The 18,865-nt window shown below is 36.7% G+C and overlaps 1 protein-coding gene across 1 annotated transcript in view; it reads left to right on the top strand.

Annotated features, from left to right (window-relative positions):
- The window catches only part of MEIKIN (meiotic kinetochore factor), an 80,319-nt gene extending 66,473 nt beyond the window's left edge, over positions 1-13,846 (top strand). Inside the window, exons 11-13 of the mRNA XM_059416343.1 lie at positions 731-850; positions 10,588-10,711; positions 13,812-13,846. Coding sequence (XP_059272326.1) covers positions 731-850; positions 10,588-10,711; positions 13,812-13,846 — 279 coding nt within the window. The remainder of the gene's footprint in view (positions 1-730; positions 851-10,587; positions 10,712-13,811) is intronic.
- Positions 13,847-18,865: the final 5,019 nt, after the last annotated feature.

The following is an 18,865-nucleotide window of genomic DNA, read 5'->3' as shown; positions in this document are numbered from 1 at the left end:
TCATTATTACCATTAGCAATGTTGGCATTGTTCCTTTATCAGGTTCCATTAGGAACTGAGCATGAGAATTAAGTGAAGATCAGTTTTTCAAGCTGGGATGAAGGGTCCTTTATAGGTTTACTTATTCTGGCTATTTCATTTAAACGGAATCATATAATATGTGGCCTTTTGTGTCTGGCTTCTTTCACTTAACATAATGTTTTCTAAGTTCATCCATTTTATAACATACACTTTGTTCCTTACTTATGACTGAATGATATCCCATGGTAAGGATATACTATATTTTGTTTACTAATTTGTCAGTTTGGGGACATTTGAAAAATAATATTGCTATGAACGTTCATGTACAAGTTTTTATGTGAATATGTGCTTTCAGTTGTATTTTGTATATGCTTAGAAGAGGAGGTAGAACTGCTGAGTCACATGGTAACTTATGTTTAACACTTCTTTTGTAGTGGGCTTTTTAAAACCGCTTTATTGAGGTATAATCAACATACCATACAGTTCACCTATTTAGAATGTGAAATGCAGTGTTTTTTTAGTACATTCACAGGTATGTGTAATCATCACCACAGTCAATTTTAGAATCTTTTTATCACCTCAGAAAGAAACTCCATACTTTTTCCCAAGGAAATGCTTCTAATGAGATAAAATTTCACCTTTAATTATGTAAAAAGAATTGTTTCTGCCACATTTGACATCTGTAAGAGTAATATATATTTTTTTATAGATTGATTTGTCCTCAGTGCAAAAAACATCTTTTGAAGAACTATTTCCAAATGTCAGCAATTATGTTAATTCAAATGAAATTGTTCCTGTGTCAGATTTACAAGAATGCTCTTCAAATGAGGTTAGTATTTTCCATTTTTTCTTCAATTATTGAAATTAATACTGTTATATTGGATACTTTGTATATGAGATACTTTAAGAAATCTGTAACTCATTTGAAGCTAACATCATCCACATGAGGAGGCAGCTATCAGTTACAATTCTAAATAAAGAATGTTAGGCTGCTAGGGCGAGAACTCTACATTGTCAGGGCCTGAGGCTATTAAATTCTGAACTAGAGGAAACACTGTTAGCCTGCTTTGATCCAAAGCTCTGTTTTCATCTGTACATATAAATTAATAATCAATTTCATTTTGTTAGGATGAATACAAGGAAGTACTATGCTCCTTTGAAAAAGAAGACATAAAATTCATAAAACTAAGTGCCATGGATGTGGGAATAGAGCTAGAGGATGAGCAGAAAAAGAGAGTACAGAAAGTGGGGTGGGGAGAAAGAAAGAACCAGAAAGAAGGGATGTGGGAGCCGACGGAGAGACAGAAGGACAGAGTGGGAGAAAGAGGTGGAGAGAAAAAGACATAAAAAGGCAAAACTCAGGGGATATGTAGTGCTTCACTGTAGCTAGGCCTTTTCAGTGTGACTCTGTGATGAAGGTGGGAATCTGGATGGTAAGAGAAAGCTGGAGATGAGACTGTAAAGATAAACAAGGGCCAAGATCTCAAAGGGTCTTTAATCCATATTAAGTAATTTGGATCTTTTCCCTAAGAGGAGCCAATAAAGAATTCTGAACAAGGGATGATATCATATGTCTTTCTGGCTCCAGAGGTGGAGAACAGATTATAAAAAGCTGAGACTAGAGATAGTTAGAGGGATAATTTCCTGGGAGAGAAAGAAAGAAAATGTAGGTAAGAGGTTGAAGGGAAGTAAAAATAGATTGAAGTAAGGACTTGGAATGGAAGAAGTTGAGAAACACAAGATTATAGCCCATTATTGAGAGGCCAGGTGAAACTGGAAACTATTACCTCTCTTAAAAAGCATCTTTATTGAGGAATAATTTATATGCAATAAATTGCACATATTTAAAGTGTATAATTTGAAAATTTTCACCTATGTATGCAACTGTGAAACCACCAACACAGTCTAGATCATGAAAATATCTGTCAACCCAAAAGTTTCTTCCTCCTGTTTTATATTTTTTTTTCCTTCCTGCCCCTGCCACCCAAGCAACTACTGATCTAGTTACTGTAATTATACATTGGTTTACATTTTCTAGAGTTTTGGGGTCATTCAAGTGAGAGAGAGAGAGAATTTTTGGTCTGGTGTCTTTAATTCCACGTAGTTATTTTTGAGATTCATTCATGTTGCTGAGTATATCAATACTTTGGTCCTTTTTACTGCTAAGTAGTATTCCATTTATGGTACACAAAAGTTTATCCTTTCACCCATTTATGGACATTTGATCATTTAGCTATTAGGAACATTCATGTACAAGTATTTGTATTACAAAGATTCTCTCTTTGATTGAACTTTAGTTAGGCTCTTCTGAGCCCTCTTCTCAACTAGGCCTTGTTTAGTTCTAGCAAGAATTTTCTCCCACCCTTGATATCTGATTTCCCACCCTTGATCTGATCTGATTTGATCTGGCCTGCCTTTGACACTCTGACCTCTTAGGTCTAATTGGGTTCCTGGATCTAATTTCAAAGTGTGTGTATGTGTGTGTATAGGAGAGTTGCCCACACCTCCAACAGGCAATACTTCTGACATCAGCTGGGTGTCCTAGAATTCAATCCAATTTTGCACTATCTACCTGAAGATAGCTTTAGATTCCACAGGTAAAGGGCTTAGTTCCACAAAACCACACTCTACTTGAGATGCCACTTGCCAGTCTAAGTTGTTACTTGTGCTTCTGACCAACTACCTATAAATCAGAGATTCCCATGACCCCCTCCTTGGATTTTACTAACTTACTGGAGAAGCTTATGAAAGTCAAAGAAACATTTTACTTACTAGATTCTGGTATATTGTAAAAGAATATAACTCAGGAATAGCCACGTGGAAGAAATGCATAGGGCAAGGTATGAGGAAAGGGCAAGGAGCTATACATGAATCGTACATACATATATACACTGTATGTTGTGCAAATGAAGCTGGTGCTCCTCCTTGGGCAGAGATTTTAGTATTATGATGTGGTAGAGGTAACTGTCTGTCATTATGTGGGTCATCCCATAGTTTATCTGTATAGGCATGAATCAGGGGAGAGGGAGATGCTCAAACTGGTCTGGGGGTCTGAGCCTTGGGAGCTTTTCCTTCAGGTAGTCATGATTTCTTGAGAGGTAGTTTTGGTTCCCATCGCAGGATGTGAGGTCTTTGCCTGGGTTAAGAGATAAACTGGAATTGCTAAAGGGAAAATGTGGGACAAAGGTTGATGGCTACAAGCAGGTGAGCAGTGAAGGTAAGGTCTTGGAATATAGCCAGTAACAGCTTCATTACATAGGTATGTTTGATTAAATCATTGGCCATTGGCAACCGAGTAAACCTCTATCTCCTCTCCCCTACCTGGAGGTTATGGCGCAGGCCTGATCCAACCCTGTGATCCAGAATTAGTTCCCCTGGCAAGGAGCTCCCTTCCTTAGGTGCTTTCCTTAAATTTTATCACATTAACAAAAACACCCTTATGGTTCTTATCACTTAGGAAATTCCAAGGGTTTTAGGAGCCTCGTGCTAACAATGGGGATGAAAAACAAATAGATACTTATTGAAAATCTCAATATCAGGGCACCTGGGTGGCTTAGTCAGTTGACTGGTTGGCTCTCGATTTCAGCTTGGATTCATGATCTCAGAGTCCTGAGATCAAGCCCTGCATTGGGCTGTTGCTCAGCCAGGAGTCTGCTGGAAATTTTCTCTTTCTCTCCCTCTACTTCTGCCCCTCCCCTGGCTCATGTTCTCTCTCTCTCTCTCTCAAACAAATATAGATGAATAAATCTTTTTAAAAAATTACTATATCACAAGGTCAATTTAACAAGAATCTCTTTGTGCTCGATGTTTCCTCCTGTAATTTTTCAATAACTGACACCCATTCTGCTGATCAGCTGTGCATCCCTGGCTGTATTTGCTATATTTGGATTTCAGCCAAATTTCTCTCCTCTATTTCAATACCTTATCATGTGTCTTTTTGTGTGTGTGTGAATAAAGAAAGGTTTCTTTTTTTTTAATTTAACATTTAAAATTCAATTAGCCAACATATAGTATATCTTTTTTTTAAAGTATGGTTGATATACAATGTTACATTAGTTTCATCTGTACAATATGTGAGTAAACCCTCTTACAATAATCTTGAATAAAAATCTTACTGTAATACTAATTATCAGAATAATTTCTTCTTTAACTGGAAGGTTATATATTTCCTTTCTGTTGGGTAATTACCTAAGAAATCTTCAAACTGTTTTCCAAAGTGGTGGTTCCATTTTAAATTTCCACCAACAATGTTTGAGACTTGGAGTTTCTCTACATCTACATTTCATCTTCATTTAGTCCCATCACACTTATAATCTTAACCTTTAGTTAATTTAATCTTAACCATTAGTACAGTCTTTCAATCTTAACCTTCCCAATTAGTATCTGGTTTTAATTTTAATTTCCCTAATGACCAATAATGTTGATCACATTTTCATGTGTTTATTTGCCATCTATATATTTATTTTGGTGACATACCTGTTCATATCTTTTGCACATTAAGAAAATTGTTTATTTTCTTATTGTAGAATTTTAAGAGCTCATTATATATTCTTGATGCAAATCCTTTATCAAATATATATATTTTGAAAGATATTATCCCGGTCCATAACTTGTTTTTTTATCCACTCCACTGCCTTTTTTAAAACATGAAAAAAATACTTTATTTTACATATCATAAAATTCACCCATTTCAAGTTTACAATTCTGTAATTCTTAGTAAGTTTATGGAATAGTACAGTAATTACCTATATCAGTTTTAGAACATTTTCCAAATCCTTCACACTTATTTACAGTTAAGCCCCGTTCTCATGCCCAGCCCCAGGCAAATACTAGTCTACTTTCTGTCTCTAGAGTAACTTTTTCTGGACATTTGTTATAAATGGAATCATAAAGTCTGTAGTTTCTTACAAAATGGTGTCACTTAAAGAACATACATTTTTAATTTTGATGAAGTCCAACTTGTCAGTTTTTTGTTTATTTTTTTCATGGGTATACTTTTGTTGTCATATCTAAGAAATCTTTGCCTAACCCAGGGTCACAAAGATTTTCTCGTTTTCTTCCAGAAGTTTTAAAATTTTACACTAATAACTGTGAGTTAATTTTTTACTTTTGGTGTGAAGTATGGATTCCAGTGTATTTGTTTATTTCCATATAGACATTCAATTATTCTAGCAACATTTGTTGAGGATTATTCTTTCTCCACTCTATTGCTTTTCCACCTTTGTTGAAAAAAGGTAATCCATGTATTTGTACAAGCTTGTATAAGGTTTTACTGTTGTCTGTATTTGTGTAGGTATCACACAGTATTGAATAATGAAGCACTATAATAATTCTTTAAATTAGTTAGGGTTAGCCTCTAACTTTGTTTTTCTTTTTCATTTGTTTTGGTTATTCTAGGTCCTTTGCATTTCTATATGAATTTTAGAAGCAGCTTGTTGATTTCTACCAAAAAAAAAAATCCTGATGGAATTTTGATTAGGATTGCATTGTATCTACAGCTTAATTTGGGAATAATTGATATCATGACAATACTGAGTCTTCCAACCCAAACACTATGTATAGCTATCCATTTTTTGGCACTTCTTTAATTTCTGTACAAATTATTCTATAGTTTTCACTGTTTGGGTCATTATTCCTACTTGATATCATTATTTCCCTCCTGATAATAGTGTTTCATATTATTGATACTATATATAAGTGGTATTCTCAATTTCAATATCTGAGTAGAGAAACGTGTGTGTGTGTGTGTGTGTGTGTGTGTGTATTGACCATTATATTAGTCTCTTTGGTTTTCCACAATAAAATATGATAGACTGGTTGGCTTACATAACAAAAATTTATTTTCTCATAGTCCTGGAGGCTAGAAAGTCCAAGACCAAGGTGTTAACCTACTCAGGTCCCAGAAGAGCTCTCTTCTTGCTATGACTTCATATGGCCTTTTCTCTCTTTGCATGAAGTATTAAAGTCCTCTGGTGTTTCTTCCTCCTCTTAAAAGGGCACTAGCACTTTCAGATTAGGACCTTGCCCTTATTAAGTCAGTTAACCTTTTATCACCCTCTCACAGAGCCTATTTCCTCTCACAGAGCCTATCTCTGTGTATTTATTCTTTGATCCATGGCCTTTTTAGAAGTATGCAATTTCTTGTCCACATATTTGGAAATTTTTCAGAGATCTTTCTGTTACTAATTTCTAATATAATCCCATTGTGATCTACATCCATTCTTTATATGCCTTGTATGTGTGCCTTTATTGAGACATGTTTTATAATTCATTTGGTTTATTTTGGTAAATGTTCTGTGTATACTTGAGAATGATGCATATTTTCCTTTTTTTTAGTAGAATGGTCTATAGTATCAGTCATGTCAGGTTGGTTGGTGGTAATGTTCAAGTCAATTATATCTTTGCTGATTTTTGCCTATTTAGTCTATCAATTATTAAGAGGTATTAAAATACAGACTGTAAGGGTGGGTTTGTCCATTTCTCCTTTAATTTCTTTTTTACTTTATCTTACTTATTTATTTGAGAGAGGGAGAGCATGAGCTGGGGGAGGAGCAGAAGGAGAAGCAGATTCCATGCTGAGCTCGACATGGGGCTCAATCCCAGAACCCTACGATCATGACTTGAGCCAAAGTCAGATGCTTAACTGACTGAGTCACCCCTCTCTCATTTCATTTCTATCCTTTTTGTTTTATATATATTTTGAGGCTCTGTTACTAGGTGTGTAAACAGTTAATATTGTTTAGGATTGTTAAGTGTGTGTGTGTTTTTTTTTTAATTAATTCAAGATCCTTCATTATGAAGGATCTTCTTTATTCCTGGTAATGTTCTTTGCACAGAAATCTCCTTTTTCTGGTATTAATATAGCTACTCTTGCTTTCTTTTAACTGTTGTTAACATGGTATGTATTTTTGTATACTTTTACTTTCTTAAAAATGCATTTTCTTAATTTTTAGAGAAATTTTAGATTTACAGCAAAATAGAGAGAGAGATGCAGAGATTTCTTATAGCCCACTGCTTCAGTACATGCATAGCCACCACCATCACTGATATCATTCACCAAGGAGCACTTTTTTTTTTTTAAACCAAGGATAAACCTGCATTGGCACCTTACAATCACCCCACACATTCCACAGTTTAACTTAGGGTCCACTCTTGGTATTGTGCATTCTGTGGGTTTGGATAAAGGTTTATTGTTGTCAGTAGTTTAGATATTGGCCATTCTAATAGGTATGTAGCAGTATCCAATTGTTGTTTTATGAAGATTTTATTTATTTATTTGACAGAGAGAGATCACAAGTAGGCAGAGAGGCAGGCAGAGAGAGAGAGGAGGAAGCAGGCTTCCCCCTGAGCAGAGAGCCTGATGCAGGGCTCGATCCTAGGACCCTGGGATCATGACCTGAGTTGAAGGCAGAGGCTTTAACCCACTGAGCCACCAAGGAGCCCCTCCAATTGTTGTTTTAATTTATATCTCACTGATTAGGAAATAAGATGTGAAGGGTTGTTTAATATGCTTACTTGGCATCTGTATATCTTTGGTGAGGAGTTTGGTAAGGTCTTTGGCCCATTTTTAAATTATGTTGTTTTCTCATTGTTGAGGTGTAAGGAGACCTTTGTAAGTGTTATGACCCCTTGGAGTATCCTGCCTAATAAGAGTGTCTTTGTAGGGGCCTCTGGGTGGCTCAGTGGGTTAAGCCTCTGCCTTCGGCTCAGGTCATGATCTCAGGGTCCTGGGATCAAGTCCCAGGGATCAAGTCCCACATCGGGCTCTCTGGTTGGCAGGGAGCCTGCTTCTCTCTCTCTCTCTGCCTGACTCTCAGCCTACTTGTGATCTCTCTCTCTGTGTCAAATAAATAAATAAAATCTTAAAAAAAGAAAAGAGTGTCTTTGTATGTCCTGTGCTATACCAGATAGCTTATGCTAAATGTGATTTATGCTAAATACCTGTTTTTCATACTTAAGGCTTTTGGCAACCTTTGTATCAGTTTGAACTCTAGGATATGGGTCTGAATCAAGGTTTACTGGGCTCTTCATGTTGGCAACACTTTGCACATGGGAAAACTAAATGTTATCCATGTGACTCAAATAGGAGAAGACAACTGGAAGCTTATTATCCTACATGGAGTTCTGTATACTTTTTCTCCTGGACTCCCACCTATGTGCCTTTTCCCTTTGCTGATTTTTGTCTGTATCTTATTGTGTAATAAGCCTTGACTGTGAGTATACCAGCTTTTCTGAATCTTGTGAGTCCTTTGGCAAATCATTGAGTCTGAGGTGGTCTTAGGGACTGAAATACCTTTTTTTTTTCTGGATTTTTTAAAGTTCTTATTGTGGGTATGCTATAATTTCATTGGAGTGCATACATAAAGAGATTAATATTTTATTTGCTGTTGGCTTTTTGTTCTTTACTTTTTATTTTTATTTATTTATTTTTAAGATTATACTTATTTTTGAGAGAGAGGGAGAGAGAGAACAAGCAGGGGAGGTGGGGAGAGGGAGAAGCAGACTCCTCACTGAGTAGGGAACCTGATATGGATCTCAATCCCAGTCCCCTAGGATCATGACCTGACCTAAAGGCAGACACTTAACCCACTGAGCCACCTAGGTTCCCCTGTTCTTTATTTTTTAAAGATTTATTTATTTATTTTGGATAGAAAGAGAAAGTACAGGGGGAGGGCCGGAGGGAGAGGGAGAGAGAAAGGCGGGGAAATCCCTGCTGAACACAGAACCAAACGTGGGGTTTGATCTCAAGACCCTGAGATCATGACCAGAGCCAAAAATCAAGAGTTGGATATTTAACTGACTGAGCCACTAGACACCCCTGTTGGTTTTTCATTGTAATTTTGTTTGGGATATTAGTCTTTCTGAATGTGTGCACTCATGTTTCTCATCAGTTTGGGAAATTTCTCAGCTATTACCTGTTTTATTCTCTCTGGGATGATAATTAACATATGTTAGACATGTTTCTATCCTCTGTATCTTTCAAACTCTCTTTAATATTTTTCATTTATTTGTTGTATTTGGGGTAATATCATCAGTAATTCTTTAGTTGTGCCCACTTTGCTCCTTACGCTTCCATTGAATTTTGTATTCAACAATTTTATTTTTCATTTCAAGGTATTCTAGTTGTTTCTTTTTCACATCTGCTTTTCATTCCAGATAGTTTCTTGTTTGCTCATCCATGAGATTTCAATTGTTATTTCTTTAATCATTTCATACATTGTTATTCTATTCTGATTTGGCACTTCTGATATTGGATGTTCTGGGGGCTTAACTCCCCTCTTTGATATTCCTGTACAGTCTTACACATGGTAGCTTGATTTCTTATGAATTTGTTACTTCCTTTATTGTTGTTATAATAACATGAGAGGATGAAGTGAACTGTATTTTGCCCATTATTTCTTTTTTTAATTAAATTTATTTATTTTCAGCATAACAGTATTCATTATTTTTTCACCACACCCATTATTTCTGCTTCGAACGGTTCTGAGCTGAATTTTGAAGACCAACTCTGATTCTGACCCTGATCATTTATTTCCTTGCTCCTACTTGATAAGAATCCTATGTGCCTGTAATGGGGATCCCATCCTTGTAAGAGGATATGTATTTGTTTCTACTACAAAAGCTATAGCTAGGGTTGGGTATCACTCTCAGACCGCTTTTGCTCCCTTAAGGATTTTGGTTTAGTATCAGAATCTCAAGTTGAGAATTCCCTTCTTCCTCCTGACCCATTTAAAATGTTCTTGTCTGAGCTGGTCACTGTTCCCCGGGCACATAGCATATAGTGATTGGCTGGGCTGGGTTTTAAGGCCTCTTGGTGCTCAGAAGTATTATCAGCTCCACCTGAATCATAAGAAAGGAATGGTCTGCAGGCTGGGAGAAAGTGTAGATTCTCCCAAGAAAACTCTGGTATTGTTACATACTGGAAGAATAGAAATGATGCTGGGCAGAAAAATATCAGATGCCCATCACAGAAGATGATATGAGTTTTAAAGTGGAAGTTGTTTCTATATAGGCTTTACTTACAGTGGGAGGAGCCCTCGGTAAATACATATGTCTATTTGAGTTCTAAGAAACAAGATATGTGACTTTTGGAAGATACTGTATTTCTTTATTCTGAAGTCTGTCTGTTTGATTGTTGTCAAAATTCATTGAGTTGGGAAACCAAGGAAATCGAGTATATGGCTCAGAATTAAAATAAGTTTATATTTTAATTCAGTAAATCATGTAAACTTGTTCTTGCACTTTGGAGTGCTTGAATCTCAACTCTTATCATTATGCTCTCTATGTTCTTAAATAAGATATCCAAATTCTCTGAACATAATTTTCCTCATTTTACAAATGGGGATGATATAATCTTCCCTGTCTGGTTCTTCTGTGTATTAAATAAGCAAATGTTTAAAAACCATTTCATTAGTGTCTAGAGTGGAGTAAGCATTTCATAAATGCTTTCTATCATTAGTATGTATGAAATATGGATGTTGAAATGATATGCCTTTGAAATAAAACAGCATACAAATACAGTATCTGGAAGAATTATGTGCTGTCTGCTTTTTTTTTCTTTTTCAGATTCCTTCAGATACATCAGAAATATGTTGTATTATTAGAGCAACACCAGGAACTAGACAAATGAAAAGTGAAAGTAATGTTATTGTAAAGAAGAAATATTCCCCACCCAAAGATATTCCTCAAGGTACTATAATGTGAATCCAGAGCCTACTTTTTGGATGATACAAAATATTTTTTTTATTATAAATTCCTTGTGCACACAGGAAGTCCACTTACAAATTGTATTCTAGGAATTCTTATACAATTACAAAAAGTTTGGTTAAGTTTTAGAGCCTGAGTAAAATATTTTTTTGAATGTCATATATTTAATCTTTCAAAAAGTTAGCTTATGCCATTGATCTAAATGTATTTATCTTGGATACCTTTTCTTACAACTGTTTGAAATTTATTGTTGTTGGGTTTCATTTTTAGTAGAATTCTTTGTGAAAATATTCTTCATATATTTTTGCATTCCCTTATTGTTGGTTGAGTACTTGCTCTGTAAAAGGTACCGAGCCAAATATCTTATTTTATCTCATTTATTTCTCACTACGACTTTATAATAGGCAGATATGTTCTATTATCCTCATTTTATATGTGAAGAATCTGGAGCTTAAAGTAGTATGCAATTTGTCCAAGATTCTACTGCTAGTAGTAGAGAGGAATTCTATCTTTCGGGCTTTTACACTCCAAATTTAGGTTTTTCTATTCTCCTGATTATATATCAGACAGAATGTCTGATTAGTCACTGGAGCCTGGGAACCTTTTATGAATAAGCAGGCAGTGAAGCAGTTGAAATTTAATAGGTTATGTACAACTTCAATCCACCTAAACTGTCTGCTTTTCATCCTTGTCCCCATTTCTGACACAGAGCCTACCCTGAGCACTCCCTAAGTCCACAAAAGTTGTCTTTTTTCCTAAGTTCCTTAAGTACTTAATTCAGTGCTACTCATTTGACATTTACTAAGATATTACTACTTCACATAATTCATAATACTGATTTATCATATTCTTCAGGTTAGGAAATTTTCAAAGACAGGGACCACATAATAGACTTTTTTCTATCTCTTATCTCTAGTGACATTAGCATGGTGGTAGGGAATAGTAGATGCTGTATCAAGGTTTTCCTAAAAAAGCAGAACCAGAGGGTTATTTCAAAGCATTGACTTAGGCAGCTGTAGAGTCTGGCTGAAAACTGTAGGGCAGGCTGTAAACTCTTGAGCAGGAGTTAATGATGCAGTCCTTAGGAGGAATTTCTTTTTTCTCTGAGAAACTTCGGTTTTGTTCTTAAGGCCTTTTAACTGATTGGATGAGGTCCACCTACATTATCAAGGATAATTTCCTTTGCTTAAAGTCTATTATTATAGATGTTAACCTTATCTACAAATAACCTTCACAGCAACACCAAAATTAGTATTTAATTTAATTGGTTAATATAGCCTAATCAAGGTGACATATACAACTAACCATCCCAGGCTACTTCATGTCAACTATGTATTCATACACATGCCCTTAAACCACAATTAATCTGTAAATAAAGAAAGTAACAAAGTTATACTTCTAACATAATACAGCTGTCCTATCCTATATACAACCCAAAATGTGCTAATTCCTTCCCCAGAAGAGGATGCAAAATCCTTGGGTGGTATTTATTCCTTTTCTTGATATCTTGTGACTCAAGTACTATGATAGAGAGTAATTATTAATACATTTTATGTTAGTTGTTATAGGAATAAGAGAGGGAAGCAAACAGGTATTTGCTTAAACTAGTTAGGTAGAAATAACTGGTATTTATAACTACCTTCCTCCATTTCATATTCCCTCTTCCTTCAGCAAGAACCTCAGCTGGTCATAGTTCTTAAGCTAGTAGGGTACTATCAACCTCATTTCAGTAGGGTCTGGGCCATTAGTCCTGGTTGGATTGGGTTGTTGCAATTTTCCATTGACCTTAATTTCAGGGCATAATAACACTAAGGGATGTCCTAAGGAATCTCCTATATTCCAGACATTACTCTTCCTTGCCTCCATTGCAGGGAAAATTTCACTTGAGTGGTCAGGATCAGTCATCCTGGCCCGCATAGTAATTCCCTTCTTTGCTTGTTATTCAGAGACCTGAGGAGCCCAAAGCAGCCAGGTGGCAATCTTACCTTCCAGTTATTGGAATCATTGTTGTCTCTCTGTGGAAGCATTGTCCCTTTGGAACTAAGACCTCTAGGCTAGCAGAGCAAGGCCTGTCATGGAAACAGAAAGCAAAAAAGTTTTTCTAGTAGATTACTAGAGATGATATTGAATGATCTCACTTCCATCTCCACTTCTTGATTCCTGGACCTGTGAATCTAGGCTGTAGGAGAAATAGCACCATATATTAAATACTGATTCAGGACATATACAAGATTCTGAGAAGCTTGTTTCAGCCCTGCAAGGTATTGCTGCCTACAGGGTGCTTTAACTGAGTCTTCAAAAGGCCATTCCACTATTCTGCCAAGTCAGCTGCTTCAAGATGGTGGGGAACATAGAAAGACCAGTGAATTCCATGAGCTTGGGCCTCTTGTCACCTTCTTTCGTGCCCTAACTATCCAGCCAAACTATTGGCCACAGTCAGTGAATCAATATATAATCATGTATCTGGCCACTTCTAACAGAGTGAACAGTGGGATGTTTTTCTTGAAGTTCTACCCACTGGGAGGATATACCTTCACCAGTTTCTTTCAGGGATGTCACAGAAAGGAGCAAGTGTTGCATATCATGTAGAACCATCTGTGAAACAAGTCTGAGCCCCCCCCCCCCAATCAGCTGATTGTGGAGAACTCCCCATAATGCCAAAGGTGCAGGCTGGGAAAGAGAAGATAGTGTAGCAGCAGTATGGACAATGGACATATGGACCACATCCTCATCTAACTTACTCTTGCCTTTGGGGCTCAAGCTCAATTCCATACATATCATTTCTATCTGAAAATGCAGCGCTGTTCTGCACAGCCAACTCTGTGGCTTGGTGCATCAGATTGTGTATAATTCATGGTTGGGAGCTCAGGTCTCATTGTAACTTGGGATACCATGGTTAAATATTCAGTCTCTATGAAGACCCAGTAGCAGACCAAAAACTGTTTCTCAAAAAGAGTAGTTATTCACAGAAAATGCTAAAGATTTGCTCCAAAATCCTAAGGACCTGTACTGTGATCCACCTACAGGACCCAAACAACATATATATCTCTCAATGACACTTAAAGCATCATTCAATTTACTAGATATTATGGTACAAGTGGCAGAGCATCTTGCATAGTACCCTGGACCTATTGTAGAACCTTCTCTCATTCTGAGGCTCCCTCAAAACCAGTAGCCTTTAGGCACTGAGTAAATGGGTTGGAGTAGTGAACTCAAATGAAAAATGTTGACTCCCAAATCTAAAGAGGTCCACTAGGCATTGTGTGTCTTTTTTGGTTGTAGGAAGAGCCTGATGCAACAACTTATTCTTTTCTTTAGGAAGTATATCTCTCATATCACTGGGCCCCTAGACGTTTCACTGAGGTTGAAAGAGACCCAGCAATTCCATTTCCCTGGACCATGGAGACCCAGCAATTCCACTTCCAAGAGTATATCCAACTGTAGTGTGTACATATGTTCATCAAAAGATGTTTGCTAGAATGTTTATAGCAGCATTTGGATAATAACCCCAAATAGGAAATAATCCAAATGCCCATCAACAGTGGAATGGATTAATAAATAGGGGCACATTCATTTATTGGAGTGCTATATAGCAGTGAGAATCAACAATGTGCAGTTACATGCAACAGTATTTATAAATCTCACATAAGGACTCAGACACAATAGAGTACATTTAACATTACTTATATTTAATACAAAACTAGGCAAAACTAATCTATGATGAAAATCACCATAGTGGATGTACTAATTAGGGAGGGGCTATTAACTAGAAAGCATTATGAGAGGAAGTTATCTAGGTACTAGATACTAGTACTAGGTACTAGTGGTATTTGTTCTGTTTCATTATTTGAATGCTGGTTAGATGGGTATAGTAAGTCTGTGAAACCCATCAAACTTTACAGTACATATATGCAAACTTCTCTGTGTGTATGCTGTATTTCGGTAAAAAGTTCTAAAATAGAAAAACTCTTAATTTGATCTTTATGACAAGTCATATTAATCTATGACATGTAGCATCACAGTTCTGGGTATAAGTATGCAACAAATCAAAACTAAAATGTGTCTGGGAAGTTCTGAATATTTAGACTAAAATTTTTCATATAATTCAGAGACCCCTTGATGTATGTTGAACTGATTATGCCATCTCCTGGCTTCTTTGTAGGTTCTCACCTCATTTGGCAGCCTCTTCACTTAAGTAATTCCCCCTTCAACTTCTGGCCACTTGCCTCTGCCTTTCCTTTAGTAAAAATAGCAAAACCCCAAGCTAACTAGTGATCATGTTTTTTTAAACATGTAACAGCCTATTTTTAGTCCTGACATTTAACATTTAGCTAGTTTGCCAGTTATCTAATCAGGACGGTAAGATGAAGCTTACTTTTGATGGTCTAGGACCCATGTTTGTTATGATACTTGTTCATTAATAATGCTGATTAGAGAAAAAATGTGGTGAAAGTAAACCACTAGAGAAGTCCAAAGGAGATGTGATAGATGAGGTGGTGTGGGTAAATAGAAGTTTGAGAATGGTGACAGCCTAAAGAAAGAGGCCTTAGAAGATATCCAGTCCAAGATTTCTCAAAATGTAGTCCTCTAACCACGTACACCAGAATTACTGCGGACCTGGCAAATTTTGTATTCTCTAGAGATACAGCACCGGGATCTACAATTTGAAGAATTCTCAGAGTGATTCCAAGAAGCACTAACATTTGAGAGGCATTTAATGATATAGTCTATTTTGCTCACTTTACGTATAATAAAAATGACCTACTCAGATCAATAAGTGATTTGTCTGAATACACCAGCTAATTAGTGGTAGAATCAGAATTAGAACTTAACTTTCATAATTTGCAATAGTTTGGGTAGCTGTCAAATAAGGCATTGGGAGGGGTAGAGTAGATAGGGCTCTGAGTTTCTCAGTTCCTCCATACAGAAACATTTTGCTTCTCTTTGTTTTATATTTCTCTTTCTCTTTGTACTGACTTCTGTATTCTACTTAAAAAGGTTTTTTTTTCCCCTCAAGAATATGCTTGGAAAATCATTGCTATTTGCTATAGCAATAGATGTCTAATATTACTTTAATTTGGCTAATAAGCATGTATTGCACACTGCAGTATTAGCTGGGGATAAGAGTACAGCCTTAGCCCTCTAGTGCTTACAGACTAGTGATGAGACAGATCACATAGTCTTCTCTATAACATGATAAAATTGGAATAAGGCACTGCAGGAATCGAAGAGGGGATATTTTAGCTTTGCTTTGGAAGACTTCCTAGCTAACAATACATTTTGGAAAATCAGACAAAACTTGAAGCTATCCTTATAGTAAGGTTTTACAATTTCTCTTCAATTTTGATCTTTAGAAGACATGATAAATGATGTTATATATTCATATCTTACACTTATAGTACAATAAAAGCCTTTAACTAGATATGTATACATCTTTATTGAGAAGCTTGAGTTTTTAGATAAGAGCATGCAGATGTATCACATGGAAATATGACAAATGAGATGGAAAAGGACTTGAGTATCCTAGAGATGGTAGTAGAAATCACTTAAGAATAAGACATCCCTAAGTTTGGGGCACCTGGGTGGCTCAGTGGGTTAAGCCTCTGCCTTTGGCTCTGGTCATGATCTCAGGGTCCTGGGATTGAGCCCGCATGGCATCAGGCTCTCTTCTCAGCAGGGAGCCTGCTTCCCCCACTCTCTCTCTGACTGCCTCTCTGCCTACTTCTGATCTCTGTCAAATAAATAAATAAAATCTTAAAAAAATAAAAAAGACCTCCCTAAGTTCAAAACCTAGTTCTGTCACATGAGTAAATTTCTTAAATCCTCTGACTTTTAACCTCTTATCTGTAAAATTGGCATAATGATAGTACTTAGCTCAGAGAGTTATTGCAAGGATTAGACATAATTTATGTAAAGTATCTGAAATATAATAATCACTCATTATGCAATAAGTATTACTTATTTCTGTAGAGTAGGTTAATTCCTCTAGACTGTTTTTCTTTTTCCCTTTGGAAATTATTCCTTTGTTTGTACTAAATTGCAAAAGCCTAAAATATATTGTATGGATGTTGTATTTGATGATAAATTTGGTTGTGCCCTCTCACATAAAGAATATAGCAGTTAGGGGTGCCTGGGTGGCTCAGTGGGTTAAAGCCTCTGCCTTCGGCTCAGGTCATGATCCCAGGGTCCTGGGATCCAGCCCTGCATCAGGCTCTCTGCTCAGCAGGGAGCCTGCTTCCCCCTCTCTCTATGCCTGCCTCTCTGCCTGCTTGTGATCTCTCTGTCAAATAAATAAAATCTTTAAAAAAAAAAAAGAACATAGCAGATAATTGTGTGTAGCTTTTGATGCAGACACGCCAATCTAATACAAATATAGAGGTGCCATACCATATCTTGGGGAAAAGGAAATCAAACTAATTTGACATAATGGAGATTTTTAAGCTTGTTGATTTGATGTAAAAAAAGATGAAGTTCTGCCATTGACTGGTTCATTTACCCAGCAAATATTTATTGAATCTGGATGTTATATTTAGATGAAGTTAGTTAATAGTAATATTGAAATAAAGACATAGTTGTCTTTATGAAATTTGTAATCTCATAGAGGAAGTCGATAAGGTAATACAAGTCCAGTGGAGACATAGGTGCTTTCATAGAGGTGTATGTGGGACTGTGTTGGGGTACATAGGGAGATGATTTGAAGGATGTTTCGAAGCCCTCAGAAGCATTCTGAGCATAGTCTTTCTAGGCAGAGGCCACATAAATTGAAGCACAGAGGCTTAATGTATCCTTGGGTAGTTAACCAACTGAAAGTAGTTATGTTTGGCTGGAGTGCAAAGTGGACTCTGAGAACTAAGTCTTGAATAGTAATCAGAGGACAAATTGTGGAAAGCCTCCTATGTCACACTGACTTTTTACTTTCATGGTCAAATTGCTTTTTAATTAGTTCGGTCTTGTGGGAATGACTTGGAAAAAAAGTGAGCTGGGAAGTAGAAGGATCGGGTGGGAGTTTTACAAAAGTCCTGAAGAACAGAGTTGAGAAAATGAGGATCTGAGCCAGTGTATCTCAAAATGTGGTGCTCAGAGGCACCTAAGTAATTTATAAATAATTTATAAATAATGCATATTCCCAGGTCATTGGTTTAGCGATCTGATTCAGTACTACTGGGGTTTGAGAAACAGTCTAAACTAAAAATGTGTGCTGGCATAATTGCCAGGACTTAGTGACTGATTAGGTACTGGTACAGGTTGCTGAGAGAAAAGGACAGTTAGGATGACTCCCAGGTATCCAGTATTGTAAAGTTTCAGAGATGATGTGTTATAGGTGCTGTCTGCCCTTGGAAATGTATGAAGCCTGGTTAAAGGTAGGTAAAACTAGGTAGTGGGTGTGCTGATTACCCACTTGGGAAGTTACTACAAATTGGTATGGCCTTGATTACTGTGGCCCAGTTTTCAAAGCATTTAATAAATGAGCAGATAGTGTCTGAGGTCAGTAAAGAAAACAACAGGGAGGAGTAGAGGGTAGAACAGGCAGTGCTTTGCACATTTTAATGTACTGGCGAATTGCTTGTAGATCTTGTTAAAGTAGAGATTTTGATTTATTAGATCTGGAATGGAGCCCAAGATTTTACTTTTTTTTTTTTTTTTTAAAGATTTTATTTATTTGTTAGAGAGAGCATACAAGCAGGGGGAACAGCAGGCAGAGGAAGAAGCAGGCTCCTCACTGGTCACAGAGCCCAACGTGGGGACTCAATCCCAGAATGCTGGGATCATGACCCGAGCTGAAGTCAGATGCTTAATCCACTGAGCCACCCAGGCATCTCAAGATTCTATATTTCTGGGGCGCCTGGGTGGCTCAGTGGGTTAAGGCCTCTGCTTACGGCTCAGGTCATGATCCCAGGGTCCTGGGATCGAGCCCCACATCGGGTTCTCTGCTCAGCAGGGAGCCTGCTTCCTCCTCTCTCTCTATCTTTCTGGCTACTTGTGATCTGTCTGTCAAATAAATAAATCTTTAAAAAAAAAAAAGATTCTATATTTCTTTTCTTTTTTTTTTAATTTTTTTTTTAAGATTTTATTTATTTATTTGCCAGAGACAGAGGGAGAGAGAGCGAGTGAGCACAGGCAGACAAAGAGGCAGGCA

The sequence above is a fragment of the Mustela nigripes genome, chromosome 12 (genome assembly GCF_022355385.1).
Source record: "Mustela nigripes isolate SB6536 chromosome 12, MUSNIG.SB6536, whole genome shotgun sequence".
Taxonomy (NCBI): domain Eukaryota; kingdom Metazoa; phylum Chordata; class Mammalia; order Carnivora; family Mustelidae; genus Mustela; species Mustela nigripes.
This window is presented reverse-complemented; position numbering and strand designations above follow the sequence as displayed.